The sequence below is a fragment of the Mytilus edulis genome, chromosome 13, assembly GCF_963676685.1.
Source record: "Mytilus edulis chromosome 13, xbMytEdul2.2, whole genome shotgun sequence".
NCBI lineage: Eukaryota > Metazoa > Mollusca > Bivalvia > Mytilida > Mytilidae > Mytilus > Mytilus edulis.
This window is the reverse complement of record NC_092356.1, coordinates 29,923,120-29,945,300: the sequence shown is the minus strand read 5'-3', so window position 1 is coordinate 29,945,300 and position 22,181 is coordinate 29,923,120. Positions and strand designations below refer to the sequence as shown.

General features: G+C 30.5%; 1 protein-coding gene across 1 annotated transcript; it reads right to left on the bottom strand.

Annotated features, from left to right (window-relative positions):
- Window positions 1–8,260: 8,260 nt before the first annotated feature.
- Window positions 8,261–21,685, bottom strand: LOC139501715 (forkhead box protein J3-like). Its single transcript, XM_071290857.1, has 9 exons — window positions 21,266–21,685; window positions 15,304–15,378; window positions 14,298–14,384; window positions 13,453–13,560; window positions 12,813–12,927; window positions 12,453–12,575; window positions 11,539–11,679; window positions 10,776–10,894; window positions 8,261–9,786 (listed from the first exon to the last, which is right to left on the bottom strand). Exons 1-9 carry the CDS (start codon window positions 21,629–21,631, stop codon window positions 9,673–9,675), a joined length of 1,248 nt encoding a protein of 415 aa, XP_071146958.1. The 5' UTR covers window positions 21,632–21,685; the 3' UTR covers window positions 8,261–9,672.
- Between the last annotated feature and the right edge of the window lie 496 nt (window positions 21,686–22,181).

The following is a 22,181-nucleotide window of genomic DNA, read 5'->3' as shown; positions in this document are numbered from 1 at the left end:
AAAGGGGTACTAGCTACGAGATATATAAAAAATCTAAAGTTTGATTTTTTTCTTTTCAATAAATAATGAAAGTGAAATAGTGAAATAACAATTCGCTTTTTACAGCCAAAAAGGTTCCATTTTGTCAAATTACGCTAAGAAACATTGATAATTAGGTATTCACTTGCAAGTGAATGAGTCGACCTCTTTAAATCCGTATTCATGTGAACTTCAATTTAACCCCTAGCTAGAAATTGTCAACGCATGCATTGTACGTGTACTAGTTATTTAAAGACAAAGAATGTCAACAATGAAAGTGAAACTACGGTAAATCATTTGATTACTAATTTGATGTACATAAAATTATTCTTATACGGTTAAAAACCATGAAAAACATCTATTTTTAATCTATAAAATAAAATTAAACAGACCTATAAAAATGCAATTGCACGTGCTGGTTTAATCTATTCATATCTTTATTTATGGTTACATCGCATATATGGTCATCTGAGGTCAAATCGATAGTTAATTAGATGGCGTCTGGACTAAAATACACACGAAATGAACCTATATATTATCTACCCCATGCTCTGTGAACTGTTTATTTTAGACTTTTGATAGTTTGGATGAATGTTGTACATTGTTATAAATCAAATATGAGAATTTGTGTCAAATCGGTGACCATGAATTTGACAGCTAGTGCCCCTTTAATCTGTCCTCCTCATTACTTTGTTGGAGCAGTTTTTGTGTAAGGAGCACACTCCTGTATATGAAGTCCGTGTAGTGTGAACAAGCACGAGAATAAGGTATTAATTGTGATATGTCATGTGATGTGATTGCCAACAGTGCATTAGAGTTCAAACGAAGTGATGTAAGCAATTATGGTCAATCGTACGTCCTTCACCAACGATAAAGTCAGCAATTAAAAGCCATGACATGAAAAATGCAAACAAATTGAAACTGAGCACTAATGGTATTACTTATAACAAAACAAATTCAAAAAACCGATATGACAGAAATTACCCAACAACAACAACTGGACTACAGGGACATTGAATATTTGGAATGGTTAAACATGTCTTTGAGCGCAGAATCCTAAACTGGAGCAGTGGTGTAACAGCAGAACATAAACACTATGTTTTATATGTTTCACTGCAGGTGTAAACTATAAATTTGTTAAAAAAATTTTTACAGAGTACAAATTATAATACTCTCAAAACAGTTGACTTTTCTGCTTTAATTTGTCCATTGTTGAAGACTGAATGATGTCCTTTATATATCGTTTTGTTTTCTTGGTCTTTGGTATCTTATTGATGTATACTCACATGTAATTTATATATATGAATATGAATGAAATTCGTCAAGGTAGATCGACTGGATTAGTTTCTATTCAATATCAATACGCAAGTTATCTTTTTTGTGGTTGGGAGAAATTTTATGGAAAGTATGTACAACTGTTAGAAAAATCAACTTACTTTAAGAACCGTACGAAATAAACGATGAATTTTGGTCTGATTTGTAGGGTTCTTAAAGTAATTTAATTTTCTAGCATTGCAAAATGAATCAACGTCCTACAAAATTCCGAATGTACATGTATAAATCAGTGTAATTTCTAATTTCATTAGTTATTGAACATCGATAAGAGAAAACTTTAATCTATCAGAAGTCATTTGGCAATACATGACGTCACATTGGGCGTCGATTAGATTTGAGGAACGGACGTCGATTAGAGTCTAACATATATGCCCCAGTACATAATTCCTAAAGGACTTTTATGCTGCCAACAAAAAATGTGATTTAATTGATGCTTCATAAAGGAAAATCACTTATATGGTTTAATTTCACACATTGTGACTTGGTTTTATGTTATCTCATTGGCACTTATACCACATCTTCTCAATTCTATTAAGGTTTGAGTAAGTGTAATATTAACAAGAATGTGTCCAAAGTACACGGATGCCCCACTCCCACTATCATTTTCCATGTTCAATGGACCGTGAAATTGGATAAAAAATATAATTATGCATTAAAATTAGAAAGATAATATCATAGGGAACATTTGTACTAAGTTTCAAGTTGATTGGACTTCAACTTCATCAAAAACTACCTTGACCAAAAACTTTAACCTGAAGCGGGACAGACGGACGAACGAACAGACGAACGAATGAACGAACAGACGGACGGACGAACGAACGAACGAACGAACGGACGCACAGACCAGAAAACATAATGCCCCTCTACTATCGTAGGTGGGGCATAAAAATCCATGCAAATTGTGCACTTCCAAAGCACAATTCGAGATTTTCCTTTACCAAGGACGTTCATACCTGACCTCATAATACAATGGGGGCATCTATGGGTAACCAGTTAAAACATACAAAATAATTTATAAATAGACTACATAGTCCATATTTTATTTCAATTTTTAAAACAATCCAATAACCGTTTTTTTCTGTAAAGAAAACAATTTTTTCAACAGTCATGACATAAAATTTAATCACATTTTAACAACATTTTTGTAATGGATTTCTATGTAATTATGCTACAAGATTAAATCATAAACTTAAATATAACAAACGATGTCAATCTGAGCCATGTTGATGGTTTATATAGTAAATGTAATACACGACTGTTATAGTACAAATGTGTTGCCTATAGTACAAATGTGTTACCTATAGTACAGATGTGTTGCCTATAGTACAGATGTGTTGCCTATAGTACAAATGTGTTACCTATACTACAGATCTGATGCCTATAGTACAAATGTGTTGCCTATAGTACAAATGTATTGCCTTAAGTACAGATGTGTTGTCTATAGTACAAATGCGTTGCCTAAAGAACAAATGTGTTGCCTTTAGTACAAATGTGTTACCTATAGTACAAATGTGTTGCCTAAAGTACAATTGTATTGCCTAAAGAACAAATGTGTTGCCTATAGTACAAATATGTTACCAATAGTACAGATGTGTTGCCTATAGTACAAATGTGTTGCCTATAGTACGTAATAAATGTGTTACCTTTAGTACAAAGACATTGCCTATAGTACAAATGTGTTGCCTATAGTACAAATGTGTTGCCTTTAGTACAAAGACATTGCCTATACTGTGGATTCATTTATTTTCGTGGGTATCAATTTTCGTGGATAGAGAAAAAAAGACGTTTCGTGGTGTACGTAAATTCGTGGATCGCTGATTAAAAAAATCAGATACGTAATTCGTGGATTTCTTTTTGATTTAGGAGATCATATAACCTCCTTGGTTTGATCAATAATAAAACAAACAAAAAAGAAGGAAATCTTCGCTTGGTCATTCTAGGTTAAAGTGTTCATTGAAAACTTCTATTACAATAATGGACAAAGACAACTAATTATTTGTTTGTTTTACAATTTATAAATTCTTGTCAGAATTATTTAAGGCATTCAAAACTTTATGACTGAAAGCTCATTTCCCTAATCACGATATAATAAACAGTCATATAAGTAAAAGGTGTGAAAATAAATGTTCTTGTCATAAACAATATTACCTATGGGCAATATCCCCGTAATTAATCCTATTGATTTTTAATCACTAGTAAACCAAACTATGACACGCTAATTAACAACTTGCAGTTATTTTCCATGGACAGTTTTAATCAATTTCAAAAAGTAAATTATCACTGATGTTCCATATATTTATTATTGATTTAATTAAAATACTTGTATCTTCTTTCAATAAAAACACTTATGTTACAATGTTTATCGCTAGTCTAAGTCAACACTATACTAGAACTGCATAACATAACCGGAAATAAACATCCGACTCCATACATATTTCTCGGGATTATTCTTCGTTGAATTCTTAAATTCGTGGCTCGCTGTGACCCACAAAACCCACGAAAATTGGTATACCACGAATAAAAATGAATCCACAGTAGTACAAATGTGTTGCCTATAGTACAAATGTGTTGCCTATAGTACAAAGATATTGCCTATAGTGTGTTGGATAAACGGTTTTGTATACATGCATTTAAATATGTCAAATAATCTTTTGGACATTGGTTTGATGAAAAGATCTGAAGTTAAGATCTCATATCAGTAAAAAAAAGCACATTCATATAATGTTCAGGAATTATAAATAATGACTTGAAAACATCTTTAAAATAAACAGTTGGAATTTCATTTTAACAAATTACTTACAATTTTCAACACCTTAAAATAAACAATTTGTTTAGACAGCTGACTTAGTTTGATATTCTAAGTAACCATAAATTTAGTTGAAACATACTTAAGATTTTAATAAATCCTCTTTAGGCAGGACTGCTTATATCAATTCTAAGGTAAATTAATGAATTATTTTCATGTTTTTATATATATATCTTAAAATTCATGGCATGTATAGTAGAAAAGCAATTTGAGAGTATTTTAAAATTGTTCAACTACTACAGAATGTACATACACAAATGAGAACATGCAGTGCAATTGCCCATATCCATTAGAAATTTAACTGCTTATTACATGTGCTTCAAATGCATTAAGAACAACTTGCATATTTTTAAAAAAAAACAAAAACTAACTGAAACACATTGAAATGCCAAAAATTAGAATAATTAAAAATTGGGTTTATAATAACAATCATATTCATGATTAACTTCAAAATTATAATTTCAATTGAAAATTGTGACTGATTTTATTTGTATACATTCCATCTTCTCTGTTTGATGTCAAAGCAAATGAAAAATTTGGTGATGAAATAATTATAATGCAACAGGTTCCATCATAAAATTTTGACAAAATTCTCCAGTACCTTGTAAAAATGTTTGAATAGCTTTACGTCAAAAGCATTTGTCATTCCTGACTATATATCACAATAGGAACTTAAAATCTAATTCTGACTGCTCAAAGTCTGTTGAAAGATGAAGTAAGTATGATTTCATTAAATAAGATTATTGATACAATCTGAAAATTTCTTACCAGTTGCAAGCAAATATGTTTTTACTACTACAATTTCATTTTTAATTTTACAATTGACACTTTGATATGAACATTTCTCGAAACATGATATACAAATGATGTTCATGGTTCAATTAATTATTTACACTGTAAAAAAAAAAATTTGTTGAAATCAAAATCTAAATAAGTAAGTGAATTGCCCTGATTCTACAAATTATTTATATAACAGCTGCCTTTACTGCACAAACATAAATCAGCTATTAACATTCACACAAACATGTTCACTTCTGATGTTAAAAGTTATTTTATGACTCTTTATTCAGTAATTTGCATGTCTAAGAAAACTAAAATGGTAAGATTGCTTGATTTACTTCCCTTGAATAACAAAGGTCCTTTGAATTAAAGATATTTTTAATATATATTTGAATGTTGATTTCATCTGAATCAAAATTAATCACATATTAAGCTAAAATTGATCCATCATTTTTACTTTTCCAATTTTTTTCCCCTCCAAAATGGCCATTGAAATTATTTTTTGAAACATTTAAAAAAAATCTGCATTTCAAAACTGACAAAAACAGGTATAAAATATTCTCTACAAAAACATCATCATCATATCACATAATTGACATTTTTTCTCAAATTGTGGTTTTAGCATTCACAGAACTTATGGACTTTACTTATATTCTTTTTTTCAAGAATCATCGAATTCTTTCCTTAAGAATCATCGAAACTAAGGCTGTTTGAAAATTGAAAACCTCACTGTAACTATTGATTGATGTAGTCTAAATGGTAATTGTTCCTTTCCATTAGGGCTTTCCATTAAAATGAATAAAGGAGGGTAGAAAGATACTTCTTAAACCCCTCTACAACCAAAAAACTTTCTTTACACTAAGTGTGCCTTTATAAAATTATATAAAACCTTAAATGAACTACAACCAATTTCTAAAAATAAAAATTTCCTTCCTACCCTTCCCATTTCATTTTAATGGAATATTCCCATTTTAAAAACAAAATAAAACTAGAGGCTCTCAAGAGCCTGTGTCGCTCACCTGTTAATGTGTTTACTGATGTCGGCCATCGTTGTTGGTAGGCGGGGTCATTAGACACTCTTTTTAAAAATAGATACCCTAGTATTATGATTGTGGCCAAGTTTGGTTAAATTTGGCCAAGTAGTTTTAGAAAAGATTTTTATACAAGTTACAAAAATGAGGAAAAGTTGTTTAATATTGACTCTAAAGGGCAATAACTCCTTAGGGGGTCCTCTAACAATTTTGATCATGCTGACTTATTTGTAGATCTTACTTTGCTGAACATTATTGCTGTTTACAGTTTATCTGTATCTATAATAGTATTCAAGATAATAACCAAAAACTGCAAAATTTTCTTAAAATAACCAATTTAAGGGCAGCAACCCAACAACAGGTTGTCCGATTCAACTGAAAATTTGTGAGGGGATATATCTTATTCTGATGGACATTAAAATCTTGAAAGATTTGCCCTAAATGTCTTGGTTTCAAAGATATAAAGCAAAAACTGCATTTTACCACTATGTTCTAATTTTAGCCATGTCGGCCATTTTGTTTGGTAGGCTGGGTCATCAGACACATTTTTTAAACTATAAACCACAATGATAATTGTCGCCAAGTTTGATTAAATTTGGCAAAGTAGTTTTAGAGAAGAAGATTTTTAGAAAAGTTACAAAAAATGATGAAAAGTTGTTAAAAATTGACTATAAAGGGCAATAACTCCTTAAGGGGTCGACTGGCAATTTTGGTCATGTTGACTTATTTGTAGGTCTTACTCTGCTGAACATTATTGCTGTTTACAGTTTATCTCTATCTATAATAGTATTCAAGATAATAACCAAAAACTGCAAAATTTCCTTAAAATAACCATTTCAGGGGCAGCAACCCAACAACAGGTTATCCGATTCGTCTGAAAATTTCAGGGCAGATAGATCTTCACCTGATAAACAATTTTACCCCATGTCAGATTTGCTCTAAATGCTTTGGTTTTTGAGTTATAAGCCAAAAACTGCATTTTACCCCTATGTTCTATTTTTAGCCATGGCGGCCATCTTGGTTGGTTTGACGGGTCACGCCACACATTTTTTAAACTAGATATCCCAAGGATGATTGTGGCCAAGTTTGGTAGAATTTGGCCCAGTAGTTTCAGAGGAGAAGATTTTTGTAAAAGTTTACAGACGACGGACGACGGACGACGGACGCCAAGTGATGAGAAAAGCTCACTTGACCTTTCAGGTCAGGTGAGCTAAAAACTTTCAAACCACATCTCTAAATTCCTATATTTGTAAAGTTCAGTTTTAGTTTTTTATATGATCACCATATCAGTGTTTTTAAAACTGTTATAAATATTAAATTCATACCCTGTATAATAAAGCAATTATAATATCAAGCAATTAAGAAAAATGTACATATGTTAATTAATTTTGTTTCACATAAGTGACCTCAAAAGCTATGTTGAGGCAGTAAACCTAGGTTAAGGGAAACAACTCTAGAAATTGTCAACTATTTTCAAAAATATGTTCTAAGCTTCTAGGTTACACAGATTATTTCCAATCTGTCTCAGGTAAATGCTTAAAATACATTAATGAACTTGACTTTTACCAACTGATTTAAAGAGTTATCTGCCTGAACCAAGGTATATACCCTTAAGTAGGATTAGCCTTACTACATGTGTACTTAACATATGTTCAGTTACACTGAAAAACAGATCTATTTGGATACTAAGAGTTTGATAAGAACAAAATAACATGTATATTATCTTCAAACTGGACATTTCTCAATTACATACATACATTGTTAAGCTAAGCTTATACAATTCAACTTGTATATGCAAGCCCAATTTAACTGTGAAAAAGCCCATTTGTTCTAAGATATATAATGAGAGAGAATATATACAAAAGTATCAGTACTAATAAAGGGTCATCAATTTGCTTCCTTTTTTAGAGAATGTTTTAAACTTAAATTGGTGGACAAAATGTTAACATCAATTATTGAGAAATCGAGTGACAAGATGTGCAGAGTAGTTAATCTATTCTTATATTAAAATACCAAACAAAAAAATCATATTTGGGAGTTTTTTTGTCTGGAATAATGATTTACTCAGTAAAAAATTGCATTAAAAATTGATTTTCATATCAAAGTATAAGCTAAATTAATTATTCAAATTTTCTAAAATCGTGATATAAAAACTGGTTTATATGTTAGACATACTGATCTAATTCTGATGAAAATCAGTGTTTTATATTTTTCAAAAAAAAATATTAACCATTTCCCTTTATTCATTTGTAATGCCCTATAGTATTCTTTAGAATAAAACAAAATGGAGTTTTTCTCTAGAAGTCAGAAAACTTAAATAAGGAAGATTAAAACATTCCAAAATCAGTTTGAAAAATATTAAAAGTATCACATTACAATGTGAAAATAATCATATAGGAAAGAATTGCACATGTGATATGAAGAAATAAAAAACAAACATTAAAAGATGATTGTCTGTCAGACATCAAAGAATTGACATGCCAGCATGTCTTGAGCACTTAAAAATCACAAATATTATATAATATAAATAAATATACAAACAAAATATACAACTCAAAAAGCATTATAAAAGTTTGTTCACAATCAAAATTGTCAAGTTTAAGAATAAATTTTCTAAAAGCTTGATGCAACTTCACAAAAAGCTGTTATTATTAAAAAATCTTGTTTATTAGACAAAGCATTGAGTTTTAAAGTGTATATTCACAAAAATGTGTAAATAAAAAAGTTGTTGTAATGACCTATCACTATTCATAGCATTACAACAATGGACAGATTTCACATATATGCTTTTTTCTGAAAAGGGCAAAAGGACGAGTAAATTTTGTTCTGAATGGACGGATCTCAACAGATAAATTAAGATACATAATTTTCTGTTCCAGAACCCTGAGTTCTATAAACTATTCATCTAAAACCTGAAAAATATTCTTTCAGTAAAACACAACTTTAATCGTTCATCCCAGAAGGAATTTGTCTTTGTAGCAAGTATTTACAAAGCTAATGTACACAACGGTTTTGATATAATTAATATTGGTTCCAGCAGTATCAGTTGAACATTTTAACAGGTATTTTAACAATAAACAAAGGGCTACAAGTGACCTTACATAGTTTCTAAATTGGCAAAGTTTTCAAAACAGTTTCAATAATATTAAAATATTTTTTAAAAATATTTTCACAAGTTGAAAGTTTTCATGGCGACAAAGAATCATAAAAAAATATTTTCCATGGTTTTCAAGTGTTGACTATTTTGTACAAATTTTGGGTTAAACAGTGTCCTGTCATATTAGAAAACAACTTTTATTGTTCCGTATACAATTAAGTATTTCAACAACAGTTTATTATGTTGACAGAATTTCAAAAGCATTATAAAGGTATACTTACATAAATTTTCAATGATATTAAGTACATTACATAAATGTGAAAACAGGCGTGAGATCATATAACGATCTTATATTTTTCATTGACCTATATGGGACTAAATGAAACATTCAAACTTCTTTCAGCTGAAATCATACATCTTGTGTTCACATATTTAATAAATTAATAATAAAATAAAATATCTAACAAAAAAATCCATAACAAAACAAAAATCAATAATGAAGTTGGGACATGTGATTGCTGACATTTTGTGCCCTAAAGTCATGTGATACATTGACAACATGTCAGCTGATGAGTCATGTGATGATAATATGACAACAATAACAATCACAACAATTTATCCCAGTCTATTTCTTCTTCATCAAGTTCTTCTTTACCAATATATGGTGCAGATTGTGTAGGCTGGACGATTACTGCTTGATTTGATGCTGGACTAAAACCCTGACAAAATTAAATATTACATTTATTACCATGTATACATTGTTGCATTTCATTATTGTACATTATTGTAAAGTCAAGGGAGATAATTCAAACAATTCTTAACAAAAGATCAGTAATTGTATTTGAAAACAAACAAAGGTAAGCATGTGAATATTTTAATCGAGTTTAGGTTTTTGTTGCAATAAAATAATTCTGAAGTAACACAACAAGTATGAGATACTGAGTTTGATATATTTTCTATAACAATTTTTTTTTCCAATTTGTCTTCCTTATTGTAAAAGACTGATCTAACCCTATATCAACTAGGGAAAATGTGATTATGACACAAAATAAAGCCCCATTTCGGATTTATAACGGTTTTCTTTTTCTTTCTTTTTTAAAGACAGTGTCAATGAACAATCCTCATTTATGAATATTGAAATATAATACAAGTTAAAGCTATTTGTCAGGCATTACTACTGGACATCACAAAGGTTCTGGTAAAATGTTTACTTCACAAAAGAAAATGTCTGATGCCACAAAGGAAAAATGTTTATTGTATGACATTAATAGTTCAAGTGTAACAGATTAAAAAAAAAACATTTTGGTCTATGGTCTTGCACACTTTTAAACCTATGTGAATATTCAGTACATTTAACAAATCGCTTCATATCATTTTAAAATGCAAAATTTATTTTCTCAGCCAAACCACGACCTTTTCACATCCCTCTTTTCAAGACATATATAAATAGTTAGAAGACATCAAATACTTACTGCTAATGATCTGGGACTAATGGATGGATTGACTGAGGATGGAGTGTCCAGTATGGTTAAATAGATGTTTATACTTACTGCTAATGATCTGGGACTAATGGATGGACTGACTGAGGATTGAGTGTCTGGTATGGTTAAATGAGATGTTTATACTTACTGCTAATGATCTGGAACTAATGGACGGACTGACTGAGGATGGTGTGTCTGGTATGGTTAAATGAGATGTTCATACTTACTGCTAATGATCTGGGACTAATGGACGGACTGACTGAGGATGGAGTGTCTGGTATGGTTAAATGAGATGCTGGACTTAAAGATGGCAGTGTTGTGTTGTTATTAAACATCCCTGGATTATCTGAAATACAAAACGAATATTTTATAATGGGTACAATTACAGTTAGAAATTTGCTAAAGCAATAATGTAATAGTCCTGTAAAAAGAAAAGGAATCATAAATGCATTTAACTCAATAAGGCATTGAGAGAAAACTGAAAAGTTGAATCAGGGGAGATAACTGTACATATTACCGTATTTACAGTACAAAACTTGACATATGTATGGGCAAATAGAGGCAAATTGCAAATAGAGGCAGGTAATTTGAATTATTGAAGTAAACATCTATATCATGTGTTTTATAAATAAATAAGGAATAACTTAAGGATTTAAGTAATACATTTAAGGTGGTACCTAACACTTTAACTAAAATTAATTTGGCTCGTTTAATTTTCTTTAAATTTTGACAAAGTATTTACTTTGACCCTTTGACAAAAATATAAAAATTTCAAAAGATTTGAACCAAGCGTTCAATCAGAAAAATTACAATGGTTGTATAGCAGTTTGACAAACACTTATTTTGATCATTGAGAAGCTTAATATTCCCGTAAGAACACAACGTCATTAAAACGTTCTGTTGATTTTACAGAGTTATCTCTCTGTAGTCTTAGGTAACACCTTAAATCAAATTCTTAATTTTTCTAATGTTAGTGCTAATATTTCTTACTTAAATTGGGATCCTGTGTTGTGGGTAATGGTATACCAGCTTGGTTAAAGAAGGTATTTAAAGATGATGCTAAATCAGAAAACTGCTCTGGACTCACTGCCCAGTTAGTCTGGTCAAGGTTCTTCATGGAGTCCATTAAACCTGTAAGAAAAAGTTGAGTTTCATTCATACTCATTTTGAATGGAAAATGAGTTAAAAAATTGTGAGAAAATAGATGAGAAAATACATTGATTATTTTAAATTTCTGCAGCATATACTTATACTATGTGGTACTGAATGAGCTTTCTCATTGTTGATGAACGTAGTGACTGATATCTGCTTATAGCCACATCATTTGATTTTTGAATTTGAATTGAAATCACACCATATCTTTTTATTTTTATATGTGTTGATTCCACTACTTTTAAATTAATGACACCACATAAACTAAAGAAAGACAACAATGTTCCTTGCTATGTATATGGCTAAATAAGGGTACACAGAAAACAAGTAATAGCATAACATTTACACTTATACTGGCCTAATATATTTGAACAAACATTAATCAAAAAGAAAGATGTGAGTTTGTAAAGTAAATGTTGAAGTGTTGGGTTTATATTCTTTATTTTACGTTTAGATATAATTGTGTTAAAAGTTCTGATTTTTTTTGGAAGATAAATATATTTTGATAATTATAAATTCAGAAATTATTGCGTACATTTATTATTGCCATTTTGATTTTTGTGACATTGAGAAAGATCCTGTTAAATTCATATAAAAAATTTTAAAATGCAAATTTAAAATATTGCTATAATAACCCTGTCACAATTTTTGCAAAAATAAAAACTTTGCAAAATTTTTTAAATTTACAGTATCTAGCATAGACAAGTAGATATTTCCTCAGTATTTCTTAATAACAATGCTTGTTTACATACCCTGAAACTGTGTTAAATCTATATTATTTAAGTCAAAGTTTCCTGACCCAGCCAGCCGTAAACTTTCCTTTAATACATCCACGTTCTGAACCCAATCATTTATAGTGGTGGTAGTACTATTATCTACAAAATATAAAAATCATTATTAGTCAAACTCATATTTGAAAGGAAAATCTTTATCATACTTTTCTATTCTTCTATGGAAGACAATATAATGCTTCAATTCCTCAATTCCATGCAATGACAAAGGTCCAAACAAGGTATGGCCTTGTTATATCACAACAGTTGAAAGATGTTTTCATTTTGAAAAGGTAAAGCAGCACTTATGAAACATTATTGATAATTTATAACAAATCTTACTTTGGTGTGTATCAAACATAGACTTATAAAGACTTCTGAAAGAAGCACTGAGATCTTCAATTCCTCCATTCATAAATGGCATCTGATGTGTCGGCTGCTGTGTCTGGTGTTGGACCTACAAGGTAAACATTTAAATTGATTTGGTTTTTCAATTATTTCAATTATAACATGAAATATTCATTATATGAGGCTAGATTGTCTCCCTTGAATTATTTGACATTTAACATCTCAGGATGGTCTACCTTGAATTACTTCAAATACTATCATCTCGGGATTATCTCCCTTGAATTAATTCACATTTTATCATCTCAGGGTTGTTTTAAGATTACTATATGGTCTGAATTTATAGCATTGTTGAAGTCAGAATGGTGACTTATATTTGTTCACAACTATTTCCTTTAGACTTTAGTCTTTACATTGACCTATAATGGTTAACTTTTATAAATTGTGACTTGGATGCAGAGTTGTCTCATTGGTACTCATACCACATCTTCTTATATCTAAATATAAATGTGTAAACTAGTCAACCGACTCACAAACATTTATTCAGCTTGTGACTTAAATCTTTATCTACCCCACTTTACACCTCTATAGCCTCTACAAAAAAATGTGTTTATTATGATAATAAATTATCACACACCAGGTTAGGTTGTGGGGCCGGTAAGGATGTCACCTGGACATTAACTTGTGATAAGCTTGGTGGTGATCCTAGGGACTGGCTACCAGATTCTGGACTGTATGGTGAACACTGAAAATAAAAAAAACACATTATATCTAAACAAGCAATTCACTAAACAAATAGCATTAAGCATTAACACATAAGTACTGTACATTCAAACTAATTCACTAAAAGAAATGTATTTTGTGTCTGGTTACAAATACTTTAATAAACCATCATAGTTTTTACACTAAACCATTTCAGTTTATAACTGACCATGGAAAAGAAATTGATCATGGCTTCATTTCATAAAATAATCCAACTTGCAATGTTCAGAGATCTTGAATATAATTCCATGAATATCTTAAGTTAAAATACACAACATCTTAAGTTACAACTTTGAAATCCAATCAACTTCAACTTCAAAAATATTACTGGTGTGAACTAACTGAGGGAAAATGAATGTAGTTACTTAATTTCTTGTACAACAATTGTTGTATTTTTTAACAGTATAACTTCTGCATTTTTTTTTAATCATGTTTGACAATACATTTAGTAAGAAGCACCATTTCATGCAGTGATTTAAATCCAATATTATAAAGCACGTTTTTTTAATCTACAAATTTTTGCACTGTTTTATTTTTTTCTTAAATTACAATGGAATAGGATTTGCAAAAATCCAAACTCACATTTCAAACTTGAGTAACATAATTTGTACGTAGCATTTCCTGAAATTGCAATAATTAATCTAGCATCTGCATTCTTTGTTTAAAAATCACAATAATGAATGCATGCAAATTTCCTGAACTCCTATTTAACTAACTTACCCTATCTGAGATTATGAATTTTCTCTTTTTATGCCTGGCAGGCAATGGATCGTCTGGGGGATTACTGTCTATTGCCCAGTATGATCCCTACAATTAAATGTTTCTTAATTAGTTAAATAAACATTTTAGTTTCATATTTTTCATAACAGCATGATCAGGGCCTTTTTATAGCTTACCACTTTACACATATACAGTTGCCTGTAAATGCTTACATCCACTTCATTTGAACTTTGGTGGATAGTTGTCTCATTGGCAATCATACCACATCTCCTTATTTTTATACTGTATATTCATTAACAAGGATCTCCACGGAGGAAAAGTTTTAACCATGGAGGAAACTTCAATCACAATGTAGTCCTGCATGATGCTTTTCAAAAGTATTTTAAGGTGGTACCTAACACTACAGAGAGATAACTCTCTCAAGTCAGCTGAACATTTTAATTACGTTGTATAGTAAAAGGAATATTAAGCTTCTCAATGATCAAAATTGGTGTTTGTCAAACTGCTTTATAACCAGTGTAATTTTTCTGACAAAACGGTTGGTTCAAAATTTTTGAAATTTTTAAATTTTTGTTAAAGGGTCATAGCTATAGTACATACTTTAACAAAATTTTTTGAAAATTAAACGAGCCAAATTAATTTTAGTAAAAGTGTTGGGTACCACCTTAATCATCAGTTTTGTAGTAATCGATTATGGATTTTCTGGTTTTGTTTAAAATACAAATTTTAATATAGAATAATAAGCTGTCCTGTTTAAATGAAAGTCTTATCCTGGATTCTCTTGGTTTGTACAATCAAATGATTAATCAAAACCTTCCGTGACAAATCTACTGATCTTTACGGTTTTGACTGAGTACATTAAAACCTTTTAAATGTGTAATATATTTTGAGCAACAGAATTAAACATTGAATTGTATTAATGGGTTTTTTTTCGGGAAAAAAAGGATACTTTTTGTTATTTTTTTAACTGCCAAACAAGTATTATATTTAGCTTTAACTAGCTTACCTTTCCTGGATCTTCCTTTGATCTTGGCACTTTTAAAAAGCACTTATTCAGAGACAAATTATGTCTTATGGAATTCTGAAAATAAAATAAGAAATAATGTAATGTTGTAACTCCTGCACATACATCTACATGTACAAGTTTTGAGTGATTTTTGTTTGATTAATGTCCATTGGAAAAATTCTCTAGAGGTTCATTTTGTATCTTTCATTTCAACCATAGCTTTATAATATACTACGTATTGGTCAATACTAAGTTTTCTATTTGGAAGTTTTAGGAGTGTTGTTATGGCTGTTTTTCTTTTGACCATTTGCATGATATTCACTGTCATATGTTTTTCTTTATAAACTTGTGGTTTTTAATTGCCTTAAGCATTGCCTTCCCTTGCTTATACATTGTATGTATTAATGTACAAAACAAAACCTATTCATATAAAATTGCATGTATAAGAAGGTCATGTATAACTGCAAGTGATGAATCTTTCAGCACAAATTTTAAAAACTTTTCTCTTACACAAACTATGTATGTTTTTGCAATTGATCTACATGTACATGTATACATGTACAATGTAGCTATCAAAATTCATTTTTCAAATTTTTTATTGGTGGAACCATTAATGGCATTATCCTTTCACAACTGGTTTTTTTAATCTAATCTAATCTCTTTTTTTATACAATTCCATAGTTTAATTTAAAAAAAAGAATGAAGAAAATTTGTTATTATGGCTTAAAAATAAATTTAATTAAACTCTTGACAAAAATGACATGTATAGATACAAGTAAGAATCAATCCCTTCAGATTTTAAGATACATAATACAACATATGTAATTACATCCATCATTTATTGCTACATGTACTATGTTGAATAATTAATAGAAATTGTAGCCGATTATTTCCCATGCGATATAAATAATTATTTAATTTCTTTTGAAAATCACAGATCAATAAATCAATGTTGACATATACTGAATAGCAAGTATGGCTCTTTTCTCCAATGATTTACAACTCCTAACAAAGTGATTTTTTTTTTAATTACTATTTGCAATGGTAGTAATTGAACAGGGAGATAGCCAGTGATTTAGAAACTTTTCTCCACTAATTTACAACTCTTTTACAAAGTGATTTTTTTTTACTGTTTGCAATATTGGTGGTAATTATATATAATTAAGACAGTGACTGTGAGTGAGATAGCCAGGGATTTATTTAGAAACTCAATGTTGATTCATGACCATCATACCATGCAATATTTTTTGCTGAATATGTATAAATCAAGACATGTGTTCAAAAGTCACTACATGATTCTAACAGTATCACATTTCCATGTTAAGTGTTATGCAAAATCAATGCTACATGTACATGTACATCAAACATTAACATGGCACATATTAAATTTTAAACAATACATGTATATTTAAACAAAAATGTTAATTGGTTAAGAGCTGGTGTGGCCAAAAGTTCCTAATCAACTACATTAAATTTGAATAATTCCAAATATAACCTGATGAGGTTAAGACAAATACAACATACATGTACAAATGTACCTGCCAGATGACCAAAAACAAATTACACCTTATAATTACTGCATAGAACTTTGCACTAAATGGTATGAGGGTTTAAAAGTAGATATAAATAAGGCCACATTTAAAAGAATGTCTGTTTCCCCTCCCCCGGGTCTACCCTTCATTTTCCCTTTCAGTTTGTAAACAGACCAGGAAGGCAGGTTCTTTTTTTTTTTTTTTAACTGGATGTGATTGTCATAGCATGGTGGTCACATGAATGGTTTGACTTGTGCAGTCCAGGCCACTTATCAGTTGTTTCTGCTCAATTTGAGTGTATTTATTTAGATTATCAATCCTTCTGCTTTCAAGCACTTTCCAAAAATGGAAACAAATTATTTTCAGGAAAAAAATAATTTCGATTTTTTTGTGGAAAATGATTTTTTGACCCGGGTGGGGGGAGGGGAAACAAATATATTTTTAATTTTGGCCTAATGTACAGTTCCAAGGGAAAACATCAAGAGTGACTCAGACTATTTATACTACATACAGGTACCTCACTCACTAATATATATGTTTATAATTTATTTATAAAATTGCACCCATCAGCATTTCAAGGAATGTTGACATTTTACCAATGACTCTTCATGACACAAACAATACAATGACCACCCTTTCAAGACTGTCAAGCTAGGAACAAGTATGGTAAACTGAAGTACATGTAGATGACAGACACAACCAAAGAAACCTTGTTCTATTCGAAAGAAGACAGCTAAATACATGTATAAGCCAACACTCTTTCTTTACAGACACCTTATTATATGTAAAAGTATATCACTTGCAGTTACAACTCAATCTACTCATTCAACAAGTTCAAGAGATAAAGTTGCAGAAGACAATATTGTGTCAAGAACTGATTGCAACATTTTACTTGTACAAGCTGGTTTTTATCTGCAGTGTACAATGTAAGTATACATGTACATACATGTACAGTTTGTATGGTTTAACTATTTTAAATACTGTCATGACTGCTAAATATTAACCTTGCAGCTGCCATTTCAACAGAAATGCAATTTTAACAGAAATGACAGTCAAATTTGACCTCATAATAAAAAATGCCTGACACCTCAAAGCAAAATTGATTTTTTGACATACATGGTTGCAGTGTCACAGATATATGCTGAACATCTTATTGCTATTCCAGGTTGACCTGAGAATCTGTCACGCTAAAACTATTGACACCTTACAACAATCACCTTTCCATTGAGGTGTCAGATATTTTGTTTTATGACCTGTGTGATGTCCAGTAATGGCACACAAACAGTGATAACATGTATTGACAAATTCATAGATATAGGAAGATGTGGTATGAGTGCCAATGAGACAACTCTACATCCAAGTCACAATTTATAAAATTAAACCATTATAGGTCGAGGTATCGGTACCTTGAATGACAAAATAACACCAGGGCTCACACTACTTCAGAATTATAGGGAGAAGTGACTTCTCTTTTTGAAACTGATAGGGAGAAGTGGTGAGATTTGAAAGAGAAGTGCTCATTCACGCGGTGCGCTACAATGTTTGGATTTTACTATAGTATAAAAGGTCATATGTAAATAATGTTCTTTTTATATTATTTAATTAATATCTGAGTATACAATTAAAGTAACATTTCAAATTAAAAGTTGTTCAAGTTTTACTAAGGTTTTTGTGCGAAACTACAAACTAAATATTAGTATCTAGCACTAAAAAAAATATTTTTTCATTTTAAAAAATGTAAAGAAATTATAATATATCAATTACAATTTAATTCAAATCTATCGTGTGTATGGTATTCAGTGCTTCTCATCAAAAAAAATTTGTAAGGGTTCCACGGAACCCGGTGTCTCGCCTACTTTTGCTGTAAATCGCAGGCTCAACAAAAGTGAGGAAAAAAATCAATAAAAATATTCCTCTTGATACTATCTTTTGATTGTAATAAGCTTCTGTCCAAGTTTGGTAAAAATCCAGGATAGTTTTTGAATCTAATAAATGTTTTAAAAACTTTAACTGCAGACTGTATGTAATGTTAACTGGAAGAAAATCTAAGTTCATTTATAAGTAAAATACGAAAAAAATGGATTTATTTTTTTACAAAATTTACTTCTGGATACTATCTTATGATCATAAACAAGCTTCTGTCAAAGTTTGGTACAAACCAAGGATAGTTTAAGAAAGTTATTAAGACTTTAAAAACTTTAACCACAGAGTGAATGTAATGTTTCCCCGCAGAAAAACTAAGTCCATTTAAAAGTAAAATACGGAAAAAATGGATTTATTTTTTTACAAAATTAACTTTTGGATACTATCTTATAATCGTAAACAAGCTTCTGTCTAAGTTTGGTACAAATTCAGGATAGTTTAAGAAAGTTATTAAAATTCCAAAATGTTTAACCACAGAGTGAATGTAATGTTTCCCTGCAGAAAAACTAAGTCCATTTAAAAGTAAAATACGGAAAAAATGGATTTATTTTTTTACAAAATTTACTTTTGGATACTATCTTATGATCGTAAACAAGCTTCTGTCTAAGTTTGGTACAAAGTCAGGATAGTTTAAGAAAGTTATTAAAATTCCAAAAACTTTAACCACAGAGTGAATGTAATGTTTCCCTGCAGAAAAACTAAGTCCATTTATAAGTAAAATACGGAAAAAATGGAATTTTATTTTTACAAAATTTACTTCTGGATACTTTCTTATGATCATAAACAAGCTTCTTTCCAAGCTTGGTAAAAATCCAGTATACATTTTGTAGTTTAAGAAAGTTATTAAAATTTCAAAAACTTTAACCACAGAGTGAATATTTGTGGACGCCGCTGACGGAATGTAGGATCGCTTAGTCTCGCTTTTTCGACTAAAGTCGAAGGCTCGACAAATATAAAAGTTATTAAGCGAGGCCATAATATAATTAATAGTCTCAGAGTTAAGCAACTTTGAAGCAATCAATAAAAAATATAGGGATTTACATACACCATAGTCCAATCAATTAGATGTAACCAAAAGTCTATTAATGCGTGTGGAATACGTAATTTTTCCCTTTGGGATCAATATTCTTCTGTCAGCTGTTCTATCCGTGCGTCCGTAGTAATTATTGTAAAAGTACGGATTTTGGTCATAGCTGGTCCGATATAGATCCTTAGTTTAGAAATCGGTCAATGGCGGACGAATGCAAGAAAATTTACAAAAATAAACGATGTTTGACAAGTTATTTGGAAAGGATCATGATGTTTTGAATGCAATAAATGGATTAAACATTTACTGGAGGCAACTTTTATCACGTTTAAATGAAGTAACAAACTCATTTTGCCGCCGAAATATAGGTTGATGTACGTTTTCAAATAACAAGTACAGGAAAGTTGTATTTTTATCAAATAACCTGCTTCACACTGCAAAGACAATGCTTCAACCTCTTTTCTTAAGTTATTGAATTGTTTATGTCTAAATTTCTTTAATTATCAATAAAAAGTTGATGTTTCATCAACTTGGTAAAAATTGAAAATGGCAGATGACGGAAGCGACTGAAAGCGAGTATCGTCAAGAACAGGACTACTTGTTTTCACTTTTGGGGGTCGGGGAAAGCGAAGTGATGGTCGGGAAAGCGACTTCTACGCCCAAGTCGCCTGGTAGCGTGAGCCCTGATCACTGTTAATATAGGAATAACACTTTTAATGACCGAATAACACTTGAAATTTTAATATTAGCACATATTGGTGACTTTTTAAACATTGCTTATCAAATAGTAGTATATTATAGATGTATTTTATAACTTATAAATGATTTACAGAAAGAAGATAAGTTTAAAAAAAAAACTTTTAAAATTTAGCGTGTATATATCCAATATGGTGACCACGGAAATCACAATGGCCACCATGTTCGATTTACACGCTAAATTTAAATTGATCTTTATGAACTTATCTGTTTCCTGTAAATCAAGTTATGAAATACATCGAAAATATATTATTATTTAATAATCAATGTTTAGAAGTTACCGAAATGTGCTAATATTAAAATTTTAAGTGTTATTCGGTCATTACAAGTGTTATTCGCATAATAACAGTGTTATTCGGTCATTCATGTTACCCTCGAGGTATGGTTGCATGTTGATTTGTTGAGTCATTATACATGTGTCAGCCACTGTAACTTTTCAAGTCTTAAGATAATTTGGTGTCTCCAAATTCAAAAGTAAATATTACAAATCAACATTAAATAGCAGACATGTGTAACTTGTAACCAGATATATATGAGTATGGTTGGGCAAACCCAAAGTAATTTGTGATATATACTTAACATACATAACATTAAGGATTGTGGAAGTTTCTAAACAAATCAATATTTTATAAACACAAAAGCATTATTGCTTTAACTGTTCTAGTTTTTGACATTTCATATTTTCATAATCAGCATGTAAATATTTGTAAAACTAGAGCCATACCTTCCAACCATTTCCTGCATCTTTATAGTATGGAAAATGGTCACATATCCATTGGTAAATTTCACTTAATGTCATTTTCTTTTTATGAGAACTGTTTATGGCAAATGTTATTAAATTAGCATAACTATAGGGTGGCTTTCCATCTCTGTGACTTGTTGCATCGTTCTGATCGAGTGTTGCAGTTGTGTCTAAAGGTGAATTTGGAGCCTTCCGTAAGGCAATATTACCACCTTGTGTTTTAGTTAAAGGTCCATTTGATACACCGTCTTTACCCACGACACCAGCCATAGCCCCGCCGACGGTTAAACGGGGTAGCCAGTCCATTGCTGTGAGAGAGCTTTCTAGGTCCGCCATCTTAGATTTCATTAATTAACCGTATCACATCATTCGACAAGCGTATTAATATATTCGATTGTAAACAATTCCTTTTTAAACAGAATTAACCAATATCACATTTAAATGGTTGCAGTGTTGAAACAAGTATTCGAAATATGATTTAAATTTAAAGCATGCTTCTTAAATAATCAGAATTAAGAAATCACTTTTTTTAAGGGGCGGAATAAATAGACGAATCACCGTCGGAAATGCTTTTGCCCCCCAACGACGTCGCATAGCAGCGTAAACATTGCTGCGTAAGCCCTCTAGACTTTTATCTATACTAAGGAAAACACAAGAGAACAACTTTCCCGGGAAATTTGGCAGGTGCCCGAAATCACGGTAAAATTTCACAATCGTGTGGGAGTGGAAAACCCCATTAAAAATAAAGATTTTGAACGAAAGAATTACACGTTTATTCATGAATGAAAAAATTGTGCTTAGCTCAATGAAATTTAACCTCTATAATAGACCAGGACTCTTATTAAATTCCTATACAAATAGGATATATTTACTAATAAAATTGAGAATGGAAATGGGG